The 25,868-nt window shown below is 39.4% G+C and overlaps 1 protein-coding gene across 5 annotated transcripts; it reads left to right on the top strand.

The window, feature by feature from the left end:
* Positions 1-1,993: 1,993 nt before the first annotated feature.
* On the top strand, positions 1,994-24,282 carry USP8 (ubiquitin specific peptidase 8). Of its 5 annotated transcripts, XM_056347871.1 has the most exons (21): positions 2,001-2,146; positions 4,746-4,810; positions 7,233-7,403; positions 8,072-8,216; positions 8,700-8,785; positions 11,404-11,545; positions 12,162-12,219; positions 12,940-13,099; positions 13,391-13,553; positions 14,747-14,891; positions 15,079-15,299; positions 16,434-17,030; positions 18,311-18,400; positions 19,018-19,092; positions 19,516-19,778; positions 20,408-20,620; positions 21,121-21,331; positions 21,668-21,904; positions 22,434-22,576; positions 22,964-23,096; positions 23,323-24,282. In XM_056347871.1, the coding sequence occupies exons 3-21, from the start codon at positions 7,300-7,302 to the stop codon at positions 23,506-23,508; spliced, it is 3,372 nt and encodes a 1,123-aa protein (XP_056203846.1). In that variant the 5' UTR covers positions 2,001-2,146; positions 4,746-4,810; positions 7,233-7,299; the 3' UTR covers positions 23,509-24,282. The 5 variants fall into 5 exon arrangements, with proteins under 5 accessions (XP_056203849.1, XP_056203848.1, XP_056203845.1 ...); XM_056347874.1 differs by lacking the exon at positions 4,746-4,810 and having other exon boundaries at positions 1,994-2,146; positions 12,958-13,099; XM_056347873.1 differs by lacking the exon at positions 4,746-4,810 and having other exon boundaries at positions 1,994-2,146; positions 12,955-13,099.
* The last annotated feature ends 1,586 nt before the right edge of the window (positions 24,283-25,868 follow it).

The following is a 25,868-nucleotide window of genomic DNA, read 5'->3' as shown; positions in this document are numbered from 1 at the left end:
ACCAAAACGTTCTGCACTACTGAAAATCTTTTACAGAGGTGAAGAATGCAGTCAGCATTTAGTCCATTAGCACTGTATATGAGTTTTCATTATTATGATCATGACTTCCATCTTTAAAATAATCATGTCTAATGCTGGGAGGGTTTGACACATTCACCAAAAGTACATTTAAAAGAGAGGCATTTGATGTCTGATGTAGGCAAGTCTAAACACATTTCATCTCTGTAAAGTACCTAGTCTCTTTCTCTTTATTTTACCCTGCTTTATGATAGTAATTTATAGTTTTTCTTAACCGAATAATTAATACATTCTATTAAAAAGCACACTGACTTCTACTGTTTAAAACTATTTATTCAATACTGCTACACAGTAACTTACGTGCTGATAGGAAAATGTATTTTAACCTAAGGCAACACCACCTATAATGCAATCAACATATTGGCATGTTTTAACAAGTTCTTGAATATGCTAAAGCTAACTATATGGGCAGGTCCTCCCCAACACTTTTCTATATATGGTTGAGGTTTGCCCATACAACTAAGACCAAAATATTTTGAAACACAATTTCTTCATATATGAGAAACAATAAAAGGGACACTCCAAATCCAGTTTGGAGAGCAGCAAGTATGATGCTCAACATTAGTTTGCACACTTGGATCCCAGGCTTTGACATCAGTGGACTTACTCCTTTCATCCTGTAACTTTCTAGCATGACCTATGTTGGCTAAAACAAATGGTGTAGTTCTGGAAAAGGCACAAGAGCATTGCATTACTGATATTACTCAGTTCGGTTTGAATGTTGTTGCAGTGTATTGACTTTGGTATTAACTTACCCGATCGTGCAATAGAGGAGGCATAGAGCTGTACTCATTTCTCCTGGAACCTTTTACATGTCTGATGACTTATATGCACTGCAAATTAGAGATGGAAGGTACTGTTGAGCCTTTCAAATACCCAGTACCAACCAATGTTACTGTACCACTAAGCATGGTGATACAACTAAGCCTTCTGGGCAATGAAACAGTCCCGTTTTGGAAGGCTACATGAAGACAGATGTCTGTCTCATTTTGGCTTCACGACCTCCCTGCTTCCCAAAGTGGCTGAGGGAAACTGCTCCAGTTCACGAGCCGTTTCCATTAGCAAAATGGAGCAGTAGGTTGAAGTATAATCGAATCCCCCACCTTGGCACAGTTAGGGGACACACTGGGACTGTGGCAGGCCAGAGCATCTTTCCATTTGTGTGAGATCTCGATGGCATGACCTACCTCACTGACTGGCTGGAAACAGGCTCAGACCACTTTCCCCCTCCCTTCTCCCAGTGTTTTAAATCCCAGCGTTATACCAGCACGTCAGCATGTACCTGTCATCCCTGAGGTGTGATGCTTATAGTAACACCACAGGCTGCACAGCAAACACAGCCATCAACAAAAAACGAGATCTGAACTTCCAATGTCCCCACAGTCAATGCAGCTTTCTCTAGGAAAACAAACCCAACAAGGATACTGTCTTAAGGGGGAGGTGTCTCCCCCTTAGGGACAAGGGGCTAAGGAGGGCAGAAGGGCCAGTTTAACCCCGCATACAAATGCTGGATGGCCCGAGCGTGACATACCGGAAAGCCCGCTGCTGCCGGCCCGGCCTCCTAACGAAGTGCCCGGCACCGCAGCGAGGCGCCCGGGCAGGCGGCGTGCCAGCCCCAGGGGCGGGCGGCGCTCGGCGGGCGCGGCCTGCGGAGCTCCCGGGCGCAGGGTGGCCCCGCGCTCCCCGTGAGCGCTCCCCAGGGCCTGGCCCGAGCAGCCCGCGCGGTGCCGTTGATCGGAGCCGGGCTGCCTCTCCGTTCTCAGCCCTGGCTCCGAGGCGGTACCGCGGGGGACCGGACCCCCGCCCGGCCCAGGCGCGCCCCGCAGCCCAGCGGCTGGACGCCAGGCTCCCGCCGCGTCCCCCCACCGCCCGAGCCCGGCCCCGCGGCCCCGATAGGGCCGCCGAGAGTCCCCGCCCCTGAGGGGAGCGGAGGCCCGGGAGGGAGGGAGGAACGCCGCCGAGTTCCGCCTCAGCAGCCATGGCCGCCGCGTAGCGTCTCCTCGGCAGCCGCAGTCGGACATGGGCCTGCCCCGGGCCGGCGGGCTGAGGGCAGCGAGTCCCCGCGGCGGTGAGTAGGGGCCGGGCCCGCCTGCTGCCCGCAGGCGGCGCCGGGGGAGCGAGGCCTGCAGGCGGGCGGGCTCGCCTCACGCCCTCCTCCGGCCGCGGCGGGAGGGGGCGGGCGCCCTTGGAGGGGAGCCCCGGCCCGGCCCCGCCGTGCGCGCTGGGGCGGGGGGAGGGGGGGGGGGAAGGCGGCCCTCAGGCGGCCCTCAGGCGGCTGCGGAGGGCGGGGGGGGCTGGGCCGTGCTACGCGGGGGACAATCGGGCCAGGCCCGGCCGGGAGCCGGTACCCTCCGGCCCGGTGCCGGCGGTGTGACCTTGGGCAGCCCGCAGTGCCCCCCAGCCGCAGCCCGGCCGGGGCGAGGCGGGAGCGGGGTCGGGGGAAGGCGCCGCGGAGCCCGGCGGCGGCCGGGGCAGGCGGCGCGGAGCGGCCCCTGGCAGAGCGCACCCCTCCGGCCCGGGCGGGCGGGGCGGCCCGCTGCGGTGTCATGGGGCCTCCCGCGGGGCGGCGGGGTCCCGGGCCCGCACCCGGGCGCCGCAGGGCTGTCAGCCTCCCGGGTGTAAACTTGGAGGAGTTCTCGGACTCGGTCACCTCCCCGGCTTCTTGCCACCTACGCCGTTTGTATACACTTTGCAGGTTCTCGTTTATCTACGTAAGAAGCGAAGCTATGTGTATTCTTACATAGATCGAACAACTTCCAAACTTCCTGCCTAAAATCCAACTTTTATTTTTTTTAAGCCGCTTGACTTTGGTAGTGCCTTCGCTCCCCATCAGTATCAGTTAAGCTGTTGGAAAAACGACTGTCAGAAAGGATTCTCGCACAGTGCAAAGGTGGTGCAGGTAGTTCCAGCGTGGTACATGGCCAGACACAGCCCCACAATGTGTTACTGCCGTGATGACCGGTGGTACCCAGCAAAATGATGAAAGTTTGGTACTCTGTGAGCTTGATGGCCGTGCTAAAAGAAGCCCCAATGGTTACAATCAGCCTGTGCACGTTAAGTTACAGGACCAAGGCCTGTAGTGTTTGCAGTACCAGAGCCTGAAAGAAAACTACAGGGCTCACAGAGACAAATAGGCTGTATAGTTCAATCATATTGAAATACTGTATCTCTAGATTAATACTGATAATCCTAACAAAACCAACTCTTGGGTACAGAGTACAGACAGTAAAACTTAATTCCAAGAGAACTGAGGAACTTAATGCTCGTGAGAGAGCATGTTCCTCATTTGCTGAAGTTTTAGAGACAAAAATGGGTGAACAATGCTTTATTACGTATCTGAATCGGTGATGCACAGTATTTAGCATGTCAATTTATTTCAGACTGTGTGCTGCTTGCAATATAACTGCTTCTGTGTGGTGTTCTTGCTATGGTCATACCACTTACAGCTTACTCATATCCGTAGTAAAAGAGGCACAGTAATTAGATGTTGAAGAACCTGTTACCAACAGGTGTGTTTCCCTGTCAGTGTAAAACTATCCATTCTATGTATTTTAAATACCTATAAACATCTAAGCATGACTTCCTTTATATTTTTGGGATATTGGCCTCGTTTTCAGCATTCTTAAGTATGGAAAAGGAGCCTGAGATAATATTTCAGTTGGGGGAAGAAAAGATCCACAGTTTTGAGTTTGATCTTAATTTTTGAGAAAATGTTGACAAAATTGAAATAGGTTGTTTCCCCTTCCTCACAGGGTTGACTGATAGCAGAGTTGGCTATTGTGGCTTCTCCAGTTCCTTGTATTCATGGTTTTATGATCCAGTTCTCGTTTTCTTGCTGGGAAAGAAGATACCTCTTCCTTAGAGATGTGTGAAAGGTCCACATATGTAATTGGAAGGGTTCATAGGTGCCTCGGTGTTGCCACTGTATTGATACGGTGATTGTAAGCATGGAGGGAAATGGAATGCTTGGCAAAAGTGAGCGTAATCTAGTCAATACAGCCTGGAGCAGCAAGAATTCATCCTGATAAAATGGACGTGATTCTGATAAAAAAGTACAGTTCATTGCAGTTCCTCTAGTGGAAAGAAATATAGACCTTGTACAGAACTTGCAGCAGCTGATCTGTTTCCATGCCTGAATGGCTTTATTTGTGCAACTTATTTTGCTAGATACCTTTGTTGAGGCCAGGCCAGTTAGGAATCGGCTATCTACAAAAACTTGTGTTCAAAGTCAGCTGGTTGTATTTATGTATGAAGTGGCTGATTTGGATTCTGAAATCATAGTCTTCCCAAAGCCTGCTCAAAGAGGGAAAAAACCCAACTCGTTCATTCAAGTATAAGGGAAAATCAAAGTACAAGCACATCTTAAATTTAGTAGAGACTTAAGGAATGTTAAGGGTCCTTATGAGCTAAGACTGAGCAGTCAGCTGGCAACCAGTGGCCAGTCTGTACGCTGCTACTGACTAAAATCTAATTAGGGGATTTTTGATACATAAAACTGAAAATGCTAGTTATAGTTCCATAGTTAAGATTCTGTATAAAGGAATGAATTAGAAACGGCATCTGAAATCTCCTATCAACTTATGACATTAAGTAGGCTGTTGAGAATTGGATTTTAAAAAAATTTAGAAAATGTTATTCCTAATCCATTCTTACTCATTTTACTGCAGCATATTGTATGAATTATGGTGCCGTGGGAGGTTAAAGAGCAATAGCTCATTTATCAGATATTGTGGTAAATAGCTCTCATGTTTTGAAAAAAGGTACAGATATTTTTTCAGATCAGGAAATAAAAGTAAGTTCAATGTTGAAGTTACCTGGCAATTTAAAGACCTGCAGTTATAACTTAGCAACTATAGCAGGAAAACATGGAAAGCCAATTTTTAGTCTGAGCCAAAACTGAGATTTGGCATTTATCCACTAATTCTACATTTGCGTAGATGAGGTTTCAGAAGAGCTGCCCCTATCAAGGTGTGTCAGCAGCACTTCAGAATTTACTAGCACCTTTTGCTTTCCATTAACTGGGTCATCTGTCACATAATCTTGTGGGTTTTCTTCATGCACATAGAGACACAGTAACGTTATATCTTTTTTGGACTATATATTTAGTTAAAATATTCTGTCAGAACACAACCAAATGCTGCCACTTAAGATTAAGAAAATAGTGGTTACATAACAGAGCAAACATTGAAGATATATTTGGAAAGGACTTAAAGCTTCAAAGAAAAAGTCTATTTACAGCACCAGGGGCTGGGGTGGGGGGAGGGGGAGCCAGGTAAAGACATGCTGTGAAGATAGGATTAGACAAGTAACACTAAAACCTTAATAAGTGAAGTCTTTATTTGTAATTCTCTGAGCTTGTAAAAAGTATGTCTTTGTTTTAGGCAAAAAGGCTTTTAGATTTGAAAGGCCCTCTACTTTGGGGCAAAGTGTGTATTTGTGTTTTGTGTCTACTGAATGCAGTTCTTCTGTTGAATTTTCTGCCCTGTTTTCAGCACTTTAATATCTCCCTGAAAATTGAAGTAGAACACAAGGCACTTTATATAGGGAAGACAAAGTGGAGTGGGGCATGGGATAGATTTTTAATGTTATGTATTAAAATCAGTATTTGAGGACTTAATATTATTTACTTTGTAGAATTATCTGGAAATTGGCCTCCTAAGGAAGGATTTTTCCAAGTTTATCAACTTTGAATAGTTGCTATGTAATTGGAGACTGGCAAGTACAACATCTGCATTCAAGCAGTAAGTTACCTAGCTAGATACTGCTTTGTCTGACCTTGGCATGCCAGACCTTAAACCAAAGAATCATCATTAGACATATGTCATCTTATTTTTGCGTTTATTGCCAACATGGACTTATCATAGGTTTGGGTTAACTTTGTATCTTTATTTGATAACCAGTTCCTAGACCGAGAAGAGTCAACCTGGCAATAGTATATGCAGTGATACTTCAAAGAATACAACAGCTACGTGTCATGGGAAGGGATCACGTTCCCATCTTGGCTGCACACGCAGACTGCTCTCCTTGCACAAGCTGCATAGCCTCTCTGCCTCTTCAGCAAGCTGAATTGGCTCAGTAAGAGGTTGGAGAAGTACTAGACCAGCATGAGAAAGAGGGAGGGAAATCAGGACCACCTCATTTGGTGGCAGTCAGCTACAGATCAATTCAGTTTGCTGAAACTGCACTCTGAGGTCACTGGCTGATGGTTTCTTGGTCACACTTGTCATGCCGATCATCATCTTAAGGGTGGAAAGTGCCCTGCCTTCATCTTGCAAAGGCCACGTGTATTTTCACTACTAGAATATAATTTGTTTGGATGGTTTGAGTGTCTGTCTTTTAATTAGTTACCCTTCATTTCTTCAGTATTGCTAGCACCTTAATGTCTCACTCCTTCAGAGGGAGCTTAGTTCCTCCCCTGCCACCTCCAAGGGCTAAAATAGCTTACTGTGTATTAAATTCAAAGATTTCCAATTAGCCTATCTCTATGAGACTTAATGGACTGCTCTATGCAGAATGTCAGATGAGATGATGTAATAGTCCCCTCTGGCCCAGCTCTGCTTAACTATTTCATGGCTACCTGGAGAGCACTTCTGAAGGAAAGCAGAAAGACAATGGTACCTAGGAGTTTTAAGACCTTACAGCATGTCCAAGAAGTTTCAAGTCAACTTTAACAGTAGCAACTTTCCTTTTCGCAGCTTCTCTCTTACCAAGACATTAGAAGTCATCTTTCCAAGGGTGTAGTATGTATTTGCAGAGGTTTGTGCTAAGCTAGTGATAAAATAATTATACATCCATAATTTTAGAGTACACAGAAGTCAGCTAATTTTTTAAAACATGCTTACTGGTTTAATACAGTTTAATAAATTTGCTGGATATGATGATTTTGAACATTCTTAAGTCAGCATTTCTTTTCTTATAATTTTCTTCTGTTAGCAACATATTGCCAACATTCTCGATAAATTACCTAGAATGGTTTCAAATAATTCTGTCACTTTGGGAGGATTAATTTAACTCTTCAGCCACTCTGTTTGCACCTAGTGCTAGCTCACAAAAGGTGAGATAGATTAGGCAATAACCCCATACAGGTAACTGTACTAAAAGTCATTGGAATCTAATCGGGCTCTCCCAATTTATTTTTTCCCCTCCTCCCCCAGAAAAGTGTTGATAGAGACCTCAAAGAAGCTGGACCATCCTAGAAGGGACATAAGTAACAACATTAACATGCCTGCTGTGGCATCTGTACCTAAGGAGCTATATCTCTGTACTTCATTGAAAGATCTCAACAAGAAGACAGAAATAAAACCTGAAAAGACAAGTACAAAGAGGTATATATTTTAATTGATTTTTGGATTAATTTTAGAAGCATTAGTGCTACTCTCCTGAGCAGGTTCCAGAACAACTGTGTTGTGGATCTAAATTTCCTTAATTATTTCTGTTAAATTTAAAATCTTTGGTAGTCTTGTCTCTCAGCTGTCACATGGAATGTGCTCACTGCCTACAGAAGGTAGCCAGATATACTGCCAAAACATGACGGACAGAGCATGATGCCCGTGAAAATTTGCATACTTTAAGAAAAGGCTACATAAATGCTAATTGTTAAAGAAGTTTAGCAAATGTGTGAATAGAACATATTTTGCCTCTATAATTTTTAAGACAATCAATGATTTCATTTTGTCTCTCTATGAATTAGTTTTTCCTCAAAAACAAAAAGTTATTTTAAGAAGGGAAAAGCACTTTTTTCCGTATCTTACTATGCTATTTAATTACGGAAGACTTTAAATAAGGCTAGTAAACAAACTAACAGAGATAAACTTTATTTGGAGGAGCATGATTGTAATTCATATTTAATGGAAGCCTTACATCAAGATGGTAAAATCCAATGCTTAATTTATGGGAGCAGAGGCTGTGAACACGTAAAAAGGCATCGTGTAGTGAAAAGGTGTTTGGGGACAAGTCAACAATCGTGTGCTTTACTCCTCTTCTTTGATTTCAGTTATGTGCAGAGTGCCCTTAAGATTTTCAAGGCAGCAGAGGAAAGCAGATTGGACCGAGATGAAGAAAAAGCTTACATCCTATATATGAAATATGTGACTGTTTATAACTTTATTAAAAAGAGACCTGATTTTAAGCAGCAACAGGTATAAAAGCTTTCTGACTGACCTTTTCTGTGTTGTTAGAAGTATTAGAAGTACAGAGAATTACACTAATGCACATGGAAAGGATTACACTGGTGTTAACTAAACTGTCTCACTTGTGGTGATATTTTTTCCTTCCTGTTTTTGATAATTCTATTGTTAATTGCTTTTACAGTTTATTTTTAATACACATAAGGTATATACATTGTCAGATCTGTGAATGTCTTTTCATGGAAAAGTATTCCTGCCATCTTTCCCATTCAGACTTTTTGTACCTTGCCTAGCCTTAATTTACTAGTGCTATAGAACAATTTTACTTACAAACTCATGTTTGAGAGGAAAATATTTGATTCAAAACAGTTCCTTTTGTTGGCATTAATATCGTTATAATACCAATTCTTTCTAAGTTAGCAGCTCTTGATCTGCACAAAAGTAGGCATTATGAAGCTGTACTATTAATATGTGGGGTGATGCTTGTAATTTTAGGATTATTTTCATTCAATTCTTGGACCTACAAATCTAAAGAAAGCTATTGAAGAAGCTGAAAGACTGTCAGACAGCCTTAAACTCAGGTATGTGGTTACAGTTAATAGATATTGTTTGCTATACCTGAAGCCTGTACATGTGCAATTGCAGGTTTTTGTGCTAGTTAGTAGTAAGGGATAACACTTGAGTAGACCATAGATACCTGAAACTCTTGACAGTTTAAATTGTTTATCCACAAAAGTCTATTATTAGAGATAATTTTCATCATCACATATGCCAATAACTTGCCCCACTGTGTACATTGTCTCCTAATTCTTGGTAACTGTGATTTGTTGATGTTGTGGCCTATTTTTGTTTTATGACTAATAAAAAGAAACCACAAGATATAAACTATATATATGCTAGAGATGATCAAGAGACGTTTCCTCCTTGCCCTTTTCATCATAAGATCATCTGAAACCAAATATACTAATGAACATCCCTAATATTTACGTATGTTAAGAAGTCCTAGTGTGGGTTTAGTTTACACTAACAAAACACATTTTTTGATTCTTTGTCTAGCTGCTACACCTTTTAACTACCTCTGCCGTTTGCAGATACATATCTAGAAATGTACAGTTTTGCCAGCATGTAACTGAGCTGATGCTCACAGGCTTTTAGGTAGCTCATTTACAACTGTCAAGTTATGTGTCTTTGTGCCATAACCCACAAAATTGTGTCGTTAAGAAGTTGTAAGGTAGACTCTATCTTTAGGTGATACTTAGTGCAGTATGTCTTCTGTCCAGCCCTATCTATTTCCCATTTTTAGCAACTGTCTCACTCCTTTCTCAGCCTTGCAACTCTTTCCCTTCAGCTAGGGACGTTTCCCTTCCCACCCATCCCCAATTGTTGTGAAAGTATATTCTATACCCTTGGAAGTGCTTAATCCATAAAGTCAGTTTAGGTGAACATGGAAGTAAGAGTGTAGTTACATGTATATGAAAAGAGCCTTTCCAAAGAGGTCTCATGATACTGTGCAGGAAACAGTCTTTAGGAGTCCGAAAATTCAACAGAGCTACGAATTCACTGTAGGAGTAAACACTGATAGAATTACAGAAAACCAAATTTATTTAGAGACTTACTGTTTAGTAACTTGTGGGGTTTTATGAAAGGAATAGTGTTTTGAAAGTTGACACAATTAGTAACTTTCAACTACTCTGGGCAAATGTATATATATTTAATGGGAATACAAATGAAATATGACTCCTGTGTAACTACAGAAGTGGTTTCAGGGAAATTATTTGCACAATTTCTTCTCCAGGCAGTAGGCCGGCAAATAGTTTGAATGTTAATTGTTAACTAGAAGTGGAGCTGAAACATCATTTCGTTAGGAGCAGGAATACCTACATCAATGACCTACTCTGTGCTTCAAAGGCATAAATGGGAAATTGATGGGTAAATATTCCATACTGATTGAATGAAACTAAAATCGGAAATATGCTTTAGTACCATTAATTCCAAATAAGAAAAAAATGCTCTGTTCTAACTTACGATGCCTTTGCCAAATCCAGAAGACTGTTTCCTTCCTATTAGTGGCCAATTAGTGGAGTAGATATGGAAGCATAATTTGATTTAATGATCTCATTTATTAACACAGTACTTGTGATACGAAATACAGCTGTATTGTCATTGTAATTTTAATCCTGATTAGGCAACATCTGATTAAAATGAGCAATTACTAATACAGTTCAGTGTTTCGTGTTCAGTTCATGTTTCACTGTGTCGTTCAGTCATCAGAATTGTTAGTTCAAAATATTACTCTTTTTTGTTTTATGGATCACTAGTAACCCTTAAGCTTCTCAGTTAAATTAAATATAAGCGAATGCTGTTTAACAGTGATGTGACAGTACAAACCTGCAGTTGGTGATCTAAAAGCTGTACTTTAGAGGTCACTGGTTTACAATATAATGATTGTCCTTACAATGGCAAAAGGCTGGGAGGTTAAAGTCTTAAGGCTTTATGAAAAGGACAACTGTATGTAAGACCTAGGTCCACCAATAGAGTATACGTGGTTCTTGCATTGTCTTCACTGTAGCCCCAGTGTTTGAAACAAACAGCAGAGACACAGGTGAGGTAGCAGCATTATAAAGTCAACTTACATTCTGAAGGTGATTGCTACCATGTAAGTAGTTCTGATCCAACTTCTCAGAAAAAGGAAGTTTAGATAATGGGGCCAACTTACTCCAAATTTATTGTTAGCTCTGTTGCAAACCCAAATAAAATACCTGAGATGATTGTTATAATATATTGAAGTTTACCTGTCAGTCACTAATACTTACGCTTTATGAAGTGAAAAACCTATTACATTTAGTGACCCCACATTTAGAGGAAAACAAAATATATTAGTTAGCCTTAAGAGCAGTGGCTTAGAGTGGCTTAAGCATAACCTTACGAGCTATGAAATAGGACCCAAAACAGGATTTAAGAATGAGAAGACCAAGCCAAGAGTGGGAGAAATAATATCATGCTGTCAGGGAGGAAAATGGGGTTGTTTGGAAATACAGAAATAGACAGTACTTTAATTTTTTTTTTTTTAACTTTAAATACTTTTTTTTTTCCCCCTCCTGAAGACTTGATGATTCTGATGTTAATTATCCAAGGCTAGCTAATAACGCAGTATTGGGGGGAAAAAAAGCGTGCCTTCTTTTTTTCCCCTCCACAATAGATATGAGGAAGCTGAAGTTCGGAAAAAACTTGAAGAGAGGGACAGACAAGAGCTGCAGAAGAAGCAAGAACCAAAAGATGATGGAAGGAGTTCAGCTAAAAACTCAGAAAGTGCTGTGGATTCCAAAGGAAAAAGCCAAAGGGTAACTGAAGATGTTTACGAACTCTCTCATTCAGTCTAAATTTATAGTTTTAATCTAGCATTCAATCTCTGCTGGTAGTTATTTCCAGTTCAGAATCATGGAGATTTTTTTAAACTAGCTCCCATAAGCCTTTTTTGACATTTGTTGAGTCCTGCCAACCTCCAAGTCTTGCATAACATAGGCTAGGGTTTTTTGTAAAGTCAAATTCTATTTTATGATAGAACTGCTAGTTTAAGAAACCCGAGGTAACGCTAACAAACTGATGTTATGGATAACATGTCTCCTCTTTAGGAGAGAGCTGACTTTACAGCAATAGTGTAGAAACAAACTCATTTCTCTGCAAATACTTTTATGAATTTCATCTAGCAGATGGTGCTGCCCAGGGTTATATTGCCTTTTTAACTGTTTTTTGTCTAGGTAGGACATCAACCTTGGTATCTCTTTTTAGTACCTTTTGTCAGCACATCTTTAGAAGAAGCTTCCTTTTTCTAGATTTCTTCCTGTGGCTTACAGCTTGACCAGTTTCCTTCGAGCTCTGTGAGAGTCAATGTCTGTAGGCCACCTTGGTTCTGAGTATTAGATATTAAACTTAATTTTTTTCCTCCTTACAACACAGATTAATGGTGAGAGGAAGCATTCACTGGAAAGAAAGGATCGGTCCAACAGTCTTAGTGGTAAGAGATGAAACGTTCACACAGATGTGAAGAAGGTCTTTATGACTATGTACCTATCACCTAAGCAACTGCAATTCTTTTAAGGAGTTATTTCACCATCAGAGTATTTTGATGAAATTCTAGTATCCTGCATTTCAGTAACAGCAGCTTAGTAGTTAAGCTGTGCATTGCAGCCTTCATCACTTCTCTTGAACTTAGAAAACTGTTTTCAGCAGTTTAACAACTAAAGCTGAACTAGCTCTAAAGTGATCAAATTGGAAAGAAAAAGGTCTCCTCAGCTGATAAGAAAAAATCTAGGCAAGGCTGAAATGTGTTGGCTTTCTCAGTTAAGTTAGAAATTTTCCCCCTCCCAACCTTCTGGTTTTTGTTCCTGTAATAAATATGTGAAAATGTTCTCTAGAGTTCTTAACTGAAGAACATCTGCAGAGTGTAGTTTACAAATGTTTGCCTATATAGCTTGATTTATATGAGACCACAGAAAGTCAAACTAGTCTATCACTGAAGTGATAAATTCAATATTGTTTATAATTCAGCAGATCAGGTGCTAATCACTACAGTAGTGGGAGCAAAAGTCCAGTATATTTATTTTGTAGTGTCTCACCTCTACAGATTTTGTGGGACTTTTCTGTTCTGTTTCATCTGTTTGCAGTCCTTATTGCACCAGTCAGATGTGATCATAGTTACATCTGCATTCATAATGTAGTTTTTTACATCTAATAGCTTCTCTATTTCAAGGAGCAGTCACAGCTGAGAAACTGTTTGCAATGATGTCGGACAAAAATATTGAATTGATTATAATGGATGCTCGAAGATTGAAGGATTACCAGGAATCCTGTATTCCAAGATCTATCAGTGTCCCAGAGGAAGCTATCAGTCCTGGGTATGAAATACTAAATATAAATACTAAATATATTAAATAATAGTGAAATATTTTATAATTTTGAAAAGTGACTGGAAAAATGTACACGCTTTTAAAGCTTGTACACATCGTTTTGGAGTCCTCGATATGTACCAGTAGGTGAGATGTATCTGGAGAGCTCTGTTCTTGCAGGTACTGACCTCAAGCCAGAGCACATTTATTTTATCCAAACACATAAATATATGGATTATGTACTGTTGGACAAAGCGTGACTTGTACATTTGTCTTTAAATGCATGTTAATACGTTTCAGAGTTACTGCTAATTGGATTGAAGCTAGACTCCCAGAAGATTCTAGAGATCCATGGAAGAGGAGAGGACACTTTGATTATGTTATACTGCTAGACTGGTTTAGTTCTGCTGAAGACTTAAAGCTAGGAACAACTCTTCAGAGCCTGAAAGATGCGCTTTTTAAGGTTGGCAAGTTTCATATTTTGTCTTAACCTGTAACTACAAAGTATGTGGAAGGCCTAATAACACTTCAGGCAAACAGCTTGGTTCAGTTTTCAGAGACTGATTATCTTGATAGCATTCACGTTCCCACGCTTGTGCTGTACTAGAGAACAGTATAATTTATAAAATAGGTGAACAGCAGAATGACTCCCCTCCTCAACAGCTAGCTCATAAACTTAAGAGTTCTTGGCTGACAGAGTTATTGGGGAACGTACTTAGTACTGTTTGCCAGAAACATTGTCACCCTCTTTCCTGTATTAGCAACTGTAATTCCTTATTCAAGGGAACTGGCTGGCCACTTGCCATGTACAGGCCGAAGGGAACCAACTTCTTTGCAGTCCTGTCAGTCAAGCACTTCCCAGAATGGAGGCATTTCAGCGAAGGAGATGGCAGAAGTATTTTGAGTGCGGTTAACTTTTCTGCATTATTGAATGTAACTTTTAGAGAAACGTAGATTTAAATTTGAGCTTCATCAGTGCAGGGAGCTTGTAGACTCAGTGTTAAGCAGATACTCAACATTTTCAAGTCAGAACTCGTGCTATCCCTGCTCGTGTTGTCCCTGCTTTTTATGTAAGTGGCTCTTGTGAAAGACTACACATCTTTCTGTTACCTAAACATTCAAGACTGAGGTTCAGAGATAATTCAGGCAGATCTCCCCGTTTATTGCTTTACAGAATATTCTCTGAGCCTCTGTGCCTTGTTCATAATCAAATAGTGAGGACCTCAGGAGGAGTGCAGTCTGGAGCCTGAAAACTCATGGGTTTTTCAGAAAGTTAACATTGTGCATTCTAAAGCAAATGCCCATAATCACTGAGCAAATTTATCAGATAAGAAACTGAAGCAAGTATTGTAATAAAAATATTTTTCCGCATGGAGGATTGTTACTTGGAAGTAGTAGAACGTGGTTCTTTCTGTACTGGAAATAATTCAGACCCTGTTGTAGGTAGAGCCAGGAACCTGTGTTGGGCATTCTAAATACAAAGAGGATCCCTGTTCCCCAAAGGGGTTTTGCAGCCTGTTTAATTCTTACTTAAAAATTTCAAAAATAACCTGTCTCATTGTAATGACTAGACAAAGAAATTTCAACAACACTTAAGATGTAAAAGTTTCTTTTCTATTTTTAAATTACTTAATTTCAAACTTTTTTTTTTTATAGTGGGAAAGCAAAACTATATTGCAGAATGAACCTTTAATTCTAGAAGGAGGTTATGAAAACTGGCTCCTTTGTTTTCCCCAATACACAACAAATGCTAAAGTAACTCCACCCCAGCATAGCAGGCGTGAAGCAGTGACTGTTTCTTGTAAGTATAAAGAATGACACACATACCCTCCCCACAACCGTTTATAATTACTGGATGTATCTTTAATTCATTCAAATATGTTTGTGATAGCCTAGCTAAATCTAAATTTTGGGGTGGAATGTGGGTTATTTTACTTTTGTGTCTTTAAGAGCTCTCTCATGCTTCCCTCCTTTCCCTGCTCCTAAAGTGGATTTTACGTATCCATCACTGGAGGAGCCAGCTCCTGTTCCACCTGTTGTTGCTATAAAGTCACCTCCAACAGAAGTAACTGAAAATGAAGGAATGGGAGATAATTTGGAAGAGAGACTAAAATCACTTAGCAGACTGAACGCACAGGATGCTGCTGTTGCAAAATCTGACAGTTCACCTGTAGTTAATCCAGTATCAGTTACAAGAAGTATCCCTGAGGTAAGCTGTATTTTTTTCAGAGTTAGTATATGGTTAATCTATTAGAGACCCACCACATGCAGCAGCCATAAGGAAACATGCTCAATATTTGTTTAAGCCTTGTACACAAGTAGATTGACGCAGAGACTATTGGTGGTTTGTGAAGCCGTAGTAACTAATCTACAGAACTTTATGAAACTGAATATACTCTGCATAATTGCAGAGCTTTTAATGAATGTTTTGATATGACCACCTGAGAAACTGAAGATCGGCAATTCAGAAATTAATTCAGAAAGTCTATAAGCAAACTTTTCTACTCAAAACTTATGTGTTGAAATACAGGGAAGGCAGTTAGGCCATGGCTTACCTTGGCTTTTCCAAAGGTCTGCTTTCCAGTGACTGTATCTTCTTTAAATAACCACATGTAGGTGGCTTGTCACTCTTGGCCCAGTAGTGAAGGTATAGGGATCTGTTTCTTCTTTTCATGGGGATAAAACTTGTGCCATTTAAAGTTTATGTCTACATAAGACACTTGTAAAGCCCTTGCACTAAAATAACATTTTTCTTAGGAGACAAAGCTAAAGTCCAGCTCTTGGCTCTCACCTTTCTAGATACTGCCTTTAATCCGGATTTCAGCCAAGGGACCCCAAAACCTAAAGGCCTTACTTCTCTTCTTCCCTGAACCAGACAAGCTTTTATTTCTTCAGAACTTCCACTTCAGTATCAAAACCAGCTTGCTCTCCTAGGTCTGAGCATAAGCCATTCTTAAATACCTCTTCGCATCAAGCACATCTGCCTTTATCACATGCTCTGTCACATGACTGAGAGAGCCAAACCCAAATTAGGCTGCCTGATTGCCCCAAAATGTTCACCTTTGAAAACTTGGAAGATAAAATAGTTGTAGTAATCAGTGCTTAATGCTGTCTTTATGGTTTGTAGGGCTTGTTGATTCTTATCTCACATCTTGAAGTTAAGTGAAGACTTAATTTTACTAACAGGCAATTTGAATTACTAGATGTAATGAAACTGAAGATTAACTGTCTCTGGCAGATGTCAACTTTATATCAGTTATCTTATAAATATCACTTGAAAAAAGTGTAGCTAACAGAGCAGTAATAGCTGTAGTGAATTGTTGTTCTACACTTTGTGTTACAGGTTGATCGTACTAAAAAGCCTTCACTAAAAATCCCTGATGACAACAGACCAAAATCTCAAGGTACAGTCAGTGACAGCCAGCCTTTTGAAAATGGACAAATAGTTCCAGACCGATCCACAAAGCCATTACGTGATGCAAAAAGCATTCTGACAGAAGAAGAAAAAAGTCGTGTACATGCAGAAACTGCTGCTCTGTTAGAGAAAAACAGACGGGAAAAACAACTTCGCGATAAGCAACAGGAAGAACAGAGAGAGAAACTCAAGCGAGATAAAGAAGAACAAGAACAAAAAGCAAAAGAAGAACAGAAAGAAAAAGAACGCAAAGAAAAGCTACAGCAATCCAAAGAGGACAGAGAACAGGAGGAGAGGGATGAACAAATAAAAAGAGAACAGGAGGAAAAGGAACAAGAAAGAGCACGCAAAGAAGCAATAGAAACAAAAAAGCAAAATAAAAATGAACTAGAAAATGTGGGTGCAAAAAGGATTGAGATTGACAAAATATCTCTTGAAGAAAGAGAAAAGGGAACTCGAACGCCAGAAATGCAGAGACGGGTACTGGGTGATACATCTCAGCCCTTTGTGACTGTTTCAGGCAAGGTTAGTGAAAATGAGAAAATCATTGCTAAAATTACTAAGGATGATTCGTGAGTGTGTACTCTAGTATCAATCTAGAAATTTAAAATGCATCGTTGGATTTTTATTTAGGCCATTTTCACATAAATACAAGGGGAAAGTTTAAACCAGGACACAAACAGTTTTGTGGTTTGGTTTATTGTTTTTAGGGTTTTATTTTCTAAGACAACCTCAGTTCTTGCTTGTAGGTGGGCAGCATGGAATCCCCACAGGATAATAAAACTTGCCACTGACATGGAGCTAGCAGAGATGGTTCATAGGCTGCAATCCTGTTTCAAAACCAGAAGCATGGCAGCATTTAATCTCTCGTACCAGCCCAGTGTACCAACCCAGTACTGTATATTATACTGTTGTAACACATGCCAGGGACAGAATTGTATTATTGTAATGAAGTTGTTAGTGCCCCCAGCTGCATAAATGTTGATGTAACAGGATTTTGTTGACTGGCTTAGGAAGCAAAGCAGTACCCTAATCTAGTATTTTTCTGAGAACAGTCCAGTCCTAACTTTTTTTTGAGGTCACAGTTCCTTCTGTCATCAGGTTCCCGAAAAAAATTCCAAAGTTTCTGAGAGTGTGAAAATAATCTGATCATGAAACAGGAGCCATTTGTGAAGCTGAGTTAATAATGGAACAGATGGCTTTAAAACCATTTCTCAAAAAGTTGCATTATGATATTTTTCTTTTCCTTTGCAATTGCAGTTGTTGTTTGACCAGACTTTGATAGTTGTGTAATGCAAATGCACTAGGAAGCCAAAACAAATCTTCCTGGGCAACCTTAGCACAGTCATTTGTGAGCTTTTGACTGACAGAGCAGCTTCACATAATCCTAAAATTACTGCCTATGATAAAATAAATTCATAATATTGGCTTCGCAGTTTGCCTTTTTTGTGGAGAGGCTTTGTCACAGTGAAGAATAAAAGGGGAACAAGTCTTTCATTTAAAAACAAATTGTGAGGCCCACAGCTTTTAGCGGGGGAAAGTAGTGTAGGTGGAACTTCTGCACTTTATTTCTTAGCTCTTGAAACTACATAACAGACTGTCTTACATAACAAAACATTCAGCTACAAAGGCTATTCCAGTAAATAGCCTAGGAAGAATAAAAATGATTGTAACCACTTCTGTGGCACGTGCATTTAACAACTAAAAAAGAAAATATAACTGCTTTTTCCCTATTTTGCTTTATCAGCATTCTTTACTAACATTCCAGGTGAAAATTGAAAGCCTTCTCTCAAAATCTTTTACAGCAAACTGGGGTTAAAGGACAACCAGACAGTGGAGCTCAAAAGCCAGGACCCCTTAGAGAGGATTCTGAACAGGATACTGAAAGACTTAAAGTAAATACAATGTGTTGTATGTAGCGAAAACCAATCAAGTGCAGATGCTATATGATTATTATATTATGCTAAATTCCATCTCATTTCAATTTTTGAAGGCATGATCTTAAGAAAAGACTATGCCATGTTTACAGCTGTTTGTTTGCTTTTTTTCATTTGTCGTATTCATCTGAAAAAAGTATTTGAAGCTTTCATTAGAAGTCCTCATATGTTTCTGATGGCATTAACAAGCATTCCACACTTGTTCATCATCTCATGCGTACTCCTCCATGTACTGCTTTGAAAGGGAGAAAGGATCACCCTTATGTGTTTGACAGAAGGCTGTATTCCTAATAAAGTAGCTTCTTTAGGGAAGAAAATGAGTATTCAGACTTCTGTGAGATTTAATTGTCCTTTTTATCTGGAGCATGTCAACAAACGGGTTTTGTTAAGATTGTGCGATAGACAACAGTAGTACTGTATTACCATTACAATAAATTGTATTTCCAGCAGTAATCGATGAGTTCTTATTGAACTGTTCTGCATTGAATCATGTAACTATATAGGGAAGTGACAGGCAGCTTGCTGCTCTGCCCAATTGTACATACCTTACGTTTCTGTTTGTTTATTACTCTTAGCGGGAGCCGTTAATAAGAGCACGAAGTGAAGAAATGGGAAGGATAATACCAGGACTGCCTGCAGGTTGGGCAAAGGTAAATTTCTGTTCTGATGTTTCAGTCAAGTTGCCTTGTGCAGTTCCATAACACATTTCAGTTGTGGTTTATTTCTAAGTTAGACCTTGTTTGATATTTTTTTTTTTTTTCCCCTAAATATCTTTTCTAATTATTAGTTTTTCCCCTTCAAATTCCACATGGCTGTTTCCTGAATTTTAATGTTATTTTTAATTAACTGGGAGAGCTCATCTGCTGTTTACAGTACTCTAAGCAGTTGCTGTTTAATACTCATTTTGGTAAAGTGGTGTCTTCCAGTAAATTTAATCCATTGAGTACTGAGGCCAGTCACAACATCTTAATGTTTGAGAAATTCATGCATTGTTCTTACAGTAGTTTAAAAATAGTTAAGTTAATGATGGATTTTTACTTGTCTTTTGAAACAATTTGTTTCTTTTCCCCAAGTTTCTGGATCCAATCACTGGAACCTTTCGTTACTATCACTCGCCAACAAATACTGTTCATATGTATCCACCAGAAATGGCTCCTTCATCCACTCCTCCATCAACCCCTCCAACCCATAAACCCAAGCCACAGGTGACTGTTGAACGAGAAAGAGAGCACTCCAAACTGAAGCGCTCCTACTCTTCCCCAGATATAACCCAAGCCATTCAGGAGGAAGAGAAGAAAAGAATTTCTGTAACTCCTACAATCAATCGTGACAATAAGTACGTCCAATAGGTTATACCGCAACTCATGCAATATGATAGCGTATAGAACTTTCCTTGTGTTTAACCAACTAGAATTCATTAATGCTTTCTAAGTAGGTTTGAAAAGATGCAAGGGTGATAGACTTAAATTTCTTTGCTAAAAGTTCAATGTATAGGGCAATTATCTTTTGAGAATTCATGTAATTGTTATGTACTAACATGAATTTCTGAAGTCATGGTGTAATTGGACAATAGTTGCTTTTTAAGTTGTGGTATTTGTGTTCACATATTAAATGCCAGTCTTCTGGCAGCTTGTGAAAGGCAGAGTTTTCAGTTTTTAAACTGGGTTAAATCAACAGCTAATTCTTTACCTGTGAATTAAAAAAAAATACCCTACCCACCCACCTCCTGCCAAAAAAAAAAGCTAACAAAAACAACTGATGGAGCCTATTAACAGCCTCATTATAGGCCAGCGTATATGGATTTCTCGCTATTGCATTATTAGTTTTGAATACCTTAAATGATGGCATTTTTGTGACATCTTGTGTGGGGATATTTCAATCCCTGTGAAGGAGGGTGGTTCTGTTGGCTTATGTGCACGGCCTTGTCAGGTGTGAGACTCCTAATAAATAATTTCTTGCTTACAGGCCAATCTGTTACACTAAAGCAGAAATTTCAAGACTCTCTGCATCACAAATTCGGAATCTTAATCCTGTGTTTGGGGGATCGGGACCAGCTCTTACAGGACTTCGTAATCTAGGGAACACTTGCTATATGAATTCCATATTACAGTGTCTGTGCAATGCACCTCACCTGGCGGATTATTTCAACAGAAACTTGTATCAAGATGATATTAACAGGTAACAATCTCTTATTCTCATCCTTCAATTTGTAATTGAAGGGGAAACCCCCCTGCCTTTACAATTGTTAAATAAAAAAAATTATCACTTAGCGGGGTTAAGGGGGTGGTGGTTAAGTAGGGGACAAATGCTAACTTGTAAGTGTCTTGACGTTTTCAAAATTAATATGTGACAAAATAGGTTTTACTGGACAGTGTTAATGAAATTGTGCTTCCCACATTCATCAATATGTCTCCTAAAAGCAAACCAGAGTATTTAAATAGCAGTTTACAAAAAAGCTGGGAAGGGCTGTACCTTCTATCAGCCCAGTCTTGAATAGGGAACCAAATTACAGTGCCAGAGTAGACAAAACTTTTTTCTTGGTCTAAAGAAATTACTTTGAAATTGGGATAATGTCTTGAATTAATAACAATAATATTTTTTTTTTTTAAAGTTATTTGAAAGGCTCACTACTCTTTTTTTTTTTTTTTTTTTTTTTTTTTGTCTGTTTAATTGTATAGGTCAAATTTCCTGGGGCATAAAGGTGAAGTGGCTGAAGAGTTTGGTGTAATAATGAAAGCTTTATGGACAGGACAGTATAAATATATCAGTCCAAAAGACTTTAAAATTACAATTGGGAAGATTAATGACCAATTTGCAGGATATAGCCAACAGGACTCCCAAGAATTACTTCTCTTTCTAATGGATGGCTTGCATGAAGACCTAAATAAAGTAAGCAATACACATTTGTAACAAATGATACATCTGTCAGATGATAAAGAGAAGTAGGTTTTTAAAAGACCCTCTTATTTCATCAGAAGATTGTTACTGGAACCTTGTATAGAAGGAAATACAAATACTCAGAATTAAAGTAGGAATTTAGTTGCAGACAGTATAAGGTACTGAAAGGAGTAATGGAAGAAGCCTAACTAGGTAAGAAATGGATGGCTACAGTGATGCATTTAAGTATTTTTGCAGAAACTCAATAGTATGCTTGCCTATAGATGAGACTTCCTGTTTTTATATCTGTTAATATATGCCTATGATATTTAAATTTCTGTTACCCAGGCTGACAACAGGAAAAGATACAAGGAAGAAAACAATGATCATCTGGATGACTTCAAAGCAGCAGAACTAGCCTGGCACAAACACAAACAGCTGAATGAATCCATTATTGTGGCACTCTTTCAAGGCCAGTTCAAATCTACAGTGCAGTGTCTTACATGTCACAAGAAGTCCCGAACCTTTGAGGCTTTCATGTATTTGTCGTTACCACTTGCATCCACTAGTAAATGTACGCTGCAGGTATGGTGGAACTAGAGAGAAACAGTTCTTGCAATAAAAACGTTTCTCCATGACTTCATTATGCTGTTGGTTCTGCTCAGCCTCTCGTTGAAGGGGTTGAGCAATATTCCAGCTTAATTTACACTAACCTGAAACGTGAACAGATCTGAGTATTCATTATTTTTTCTGAAATTCTTTTTTGAAGTTTGAAAGAATATAAGTAGTTCCTTAAAGGTTTTTAAAATACAAGCAGGATGGAAGTAATGAAGCTGCAGTAGCAGAGAAGACATGCATAGTATTTGCTTTTGTTGGTCATAGTATATATACTTCGTGGTTTTAAACAAAATACTGTAGATGTATTTTGAAGGACTTGCAACTAATTAATATATGCAGTAAAATGTACTTCCACACATGGATTTAACTCACTTGTCCTCATTTTTGTGAAACATAGCATGCAGATAATTGGTGTGGGTTAAAAAGAAAATGGGGAATATTTTTGCTGTGCTTTGGTAAACACCTCTTCCCAATCTGTGTTTGTATTTTGTTTTAGGAATGCCTTAGATTGTTCTCCAAAGAGGAAAAGCTCACTGATAACAATAGGTTTTACTGTAGCCATTGCAAAACTCGAAGAGATTCTTTGAAAAAAATAGAAATTTGGAAATTACCACCTGTTCTTCTTGTGCACTTGAAAAGGTAAGAGAAATGGTGATTAGTGAAAATGGGTATGAAGTGACCAGGCTTTCATGGAGCTTGATTGTTCCAGTGCAATAGCTAACCATTTTTTTAATTAGAGAAAGTTCTGGGTGTATTTCCAGTTCCAATGTTGCAAGAATTTTATTTTCATCTGATGCCTCTTTTATTAGGCTGTAGTTCATAAAGCACTTCGACAAGTAATCTCTTTTCATTTGTGCTAAGAAATACATGTGCAAACATTAACAAAACGGGGGCCAAATTGAGATCATGTCCTGGCTAAAAACAGGGAAAACAAATAGTCTTAGTATTGGAGTTAAGAATATTGCCTGATATTCTTAAATAGCTTCTGAGCAACCTGTAACTTAATGATGCTTTTCAACTCTCTAGATTTTCCTATGATGGAAGATGGAAGCAAAAGCTTCAAACCTCTGTAGATTTCCCATTGGAAACCCTCGACCTCTCACAGTATGTTATTGGTCCAAAGAATAACTTGAAGAGATACAATCTATTTTCAGTATCAGTAAGTAACAGTGTCCCTTTTCAGCTGCTCTTTATGCCAAGGCTCGGGTTAGCCTGTGCGATTCATCTGGGTTTCCAGGCTGCCTGCCTGGTTGCAGATTAAGTTGTATTCTAAAAAGAATGATTGGTATTTAGTAAAAAGTCTCCCATTCTAGCTTATTTCCCTAACCAGGGGAAAAATGGCAGCTTTCAAGGCCATGATTGCTTTTTTCTTATTGTGTTTACAGAATCATTACGGCGGGTTGGATGGTGGGCACTATACAGCCTATTGCAAAAATGCTTCAAAACAACGCTGGTTTAAGTTTGATGACCATGAAGTGTCTGAGATCTCGGCATCGTCTGTGAAATCCTCAGCTGCATATATTCTCTTTTACACTTCCTATGAACAGCGAGCAGTGGATATGGCCACATAAAGTAGTGAGGGTTAAGAAAACTGGTTTTCTTTTTATAAGAGCAAAGTGTAGGTATGGGAATGCATATAAATATGCAAAATGATGACAACCATAGTCTCACATATGGGGATGGTTACAGCAGCTTTTCTGCAAGCAGGCTCTTTCTGGTCAGTACTAGTGCTTAAAAATCAAAAGACTGATTAATAATGCTTGTGGTAATACTGCCATCTGTGAAACCATTTAAAAAGTATACTTGCATTACCATTTATTTAAAAAGCAACTATATTTTTAGTCTGCTCCAAAATTAAATTCTAGCTTAGTCATCTGAAATCTATTAACAAGTAGTTTAAAATGTCTTAAAGTCCCCAAGGCATATCTTGGTTTTTATTTTTTTTCTTTCACTGTTATGGCCTTTTCACATTTCTAACCTTAAGCTTGATTCTACTGTGAATACTCTAGAATGATGTAAACAGTTAGGAATGTAAGTGTACATATTGATTGCATACTTGCACATCAGAACTATGTATATAATAAAATGTTGTCCTTTTTGTGAGAATCTCTAAAACTCAGAGGATTGCGTTTATTTGCCAGCTCTAAGTAATTGCAACACTACTTAATAAAAAAGCAGAGCTGTATTTTTTTTTTTCTGTTAGCTTTTGTCAATATTTGTGCACTTCAGAGTTATTCTAAACAAACAAGATTTTCCTTTTTAATTTTTTAATATAAATTTTCATGTACACATGCATCGAAAACCTTAATGAAGAAATGATTTAAAAATATATCCTGTTAAATGTATGTATGGGTTTGGTGTTTTCATTCTCAGCTAGTTGTGTAATGGTCAGGGCTCTGTGTAATGACAGTCTGAATCATATTCATACAGGGTTAAAGCTTCTTCAAATGGAAAAAAATACTATTTTGCATAGAACAGATAAGTTTAAAAAATATTTTAGTTGCATCTCATACAGGGCCTTGCTCTGGATTTGGGTTAGTTTTTCCTGGCTGATCAGGTTGGTACTACACGATCTTTTCTGCTTGCTTGTGTCTTGCTGATGGAGTTAAGACCAGGACCGATTGTTTTCCAGCAGCTTACAAGCTGCAAACAGGGCTGGCATCACCTGCCACGGGCAGCTTTTATTTGTAGTCAGTTGAATTTTTGTGGAAACAAGGTGAGAGAAGGCTGCCACTGGTTGCAGTGGTCATGACTCCCATCTGAAAAGGGAAAGCGTGAAGTTTTGGTCTCAAAATAATCAGCTCATCATCTTTCTTGACTTCAAAGCACCCTGCAAGAAAGCAGTTTCTCCTAATCCTCCTCTTCCTGCTCTGCAACAGCCCTTGGGCAATTGTTGGGGCTTAGTTTCCCCATCTGCTGCTACTTACACCTGGTGATGCGTATCTCATACTTAGCGCAGACCCCACAATGTAGCAGCATGACACAAACATGGAAAACCACTGCCTGGAATATTTTTTTTTGTTAGTTTCTGGTGTAGTACACCACCACATGCTGACATGCCTTCACCCTTCTACATGGTTAAATAATACTGAGATATATTACATTATTACTAAGGAAACAGTAATTAGCCTTGTACCGCCAGCATATCTTACCTTTCCTGCCCATTTCGTCTGGGATCTCCACATCAGAACTTGCTCCTTGATTTTCTTGGCAAGCTGCTGTTACTGGACTAAATACTCTCATCATCTGTTCTAAAAATGCAAATGCACAAAAATAAATTACAACTGCTAAAGGCTTAGTAGCTACACGTTGTTCGCAAGCTTTATGTTCACAGTGGTGGGCTAGTGGATGCAGCCATAGTATTTTCTGATTTGATACACTTAAGTTCTGGCCCACATCTGTAGCTGATGTGAAGGAATTTTATCTTCATTTCACTCCATTAATGACAAGCATGAGCACAGCCAACTATTTACTTAAAGCAAGAGCAGCAAATAAGGCATGTTGTAAAATGCACTGAGAACAGACGGAAGGAACCAAGTAATTATTTTTTCTTACACAGGACAGGGAACAGTGACACTGCCAACTGTTTAGGGGTGGCAGCATTAACAAGGGCTGTGTCAACTTCCAATTCTTAAAAACTTTCTTACCAAAAGAGTCCTAACTACAGAGGGGAACACATTGAGAAGGAAGATAACTTGAAGAAACATATTGAAAAGCAAGTACTGGGTCATACAGGGGTTGAATGGCAGCATTAAAAAGCACTTCTTGAAACCATTATCTGGAAACAATAAGTTAAATTCAATCTATAATAGCTGTCACACAGGTAGAACAACATTTGTATTGAAAACTACAAATCGCTAAAAGCATTAAATACGTTGTCTGTATTTAAAAAAAAAGACTATAAATCCATATAGCTGAATTTTAGTACTAA

This window comes from Falco biarmicus, chromosome 7 (assembly GCF_023638135.1).
Source record: "Falco biarmicus isolate bFalBia1 chromosome 7, bFalBia1.pri, whole genome shotgun sequence".
Classification (NCBI taxonomy): domain Eukaryota; kingdom Metazoa; phylum Chordata; class Aves; order Falconiformes; family Falconidae; genus Falco; species Falco biarmicus.
This window is presented reverse-complemented; position numbering and strand designations above follow the sequence as displayed.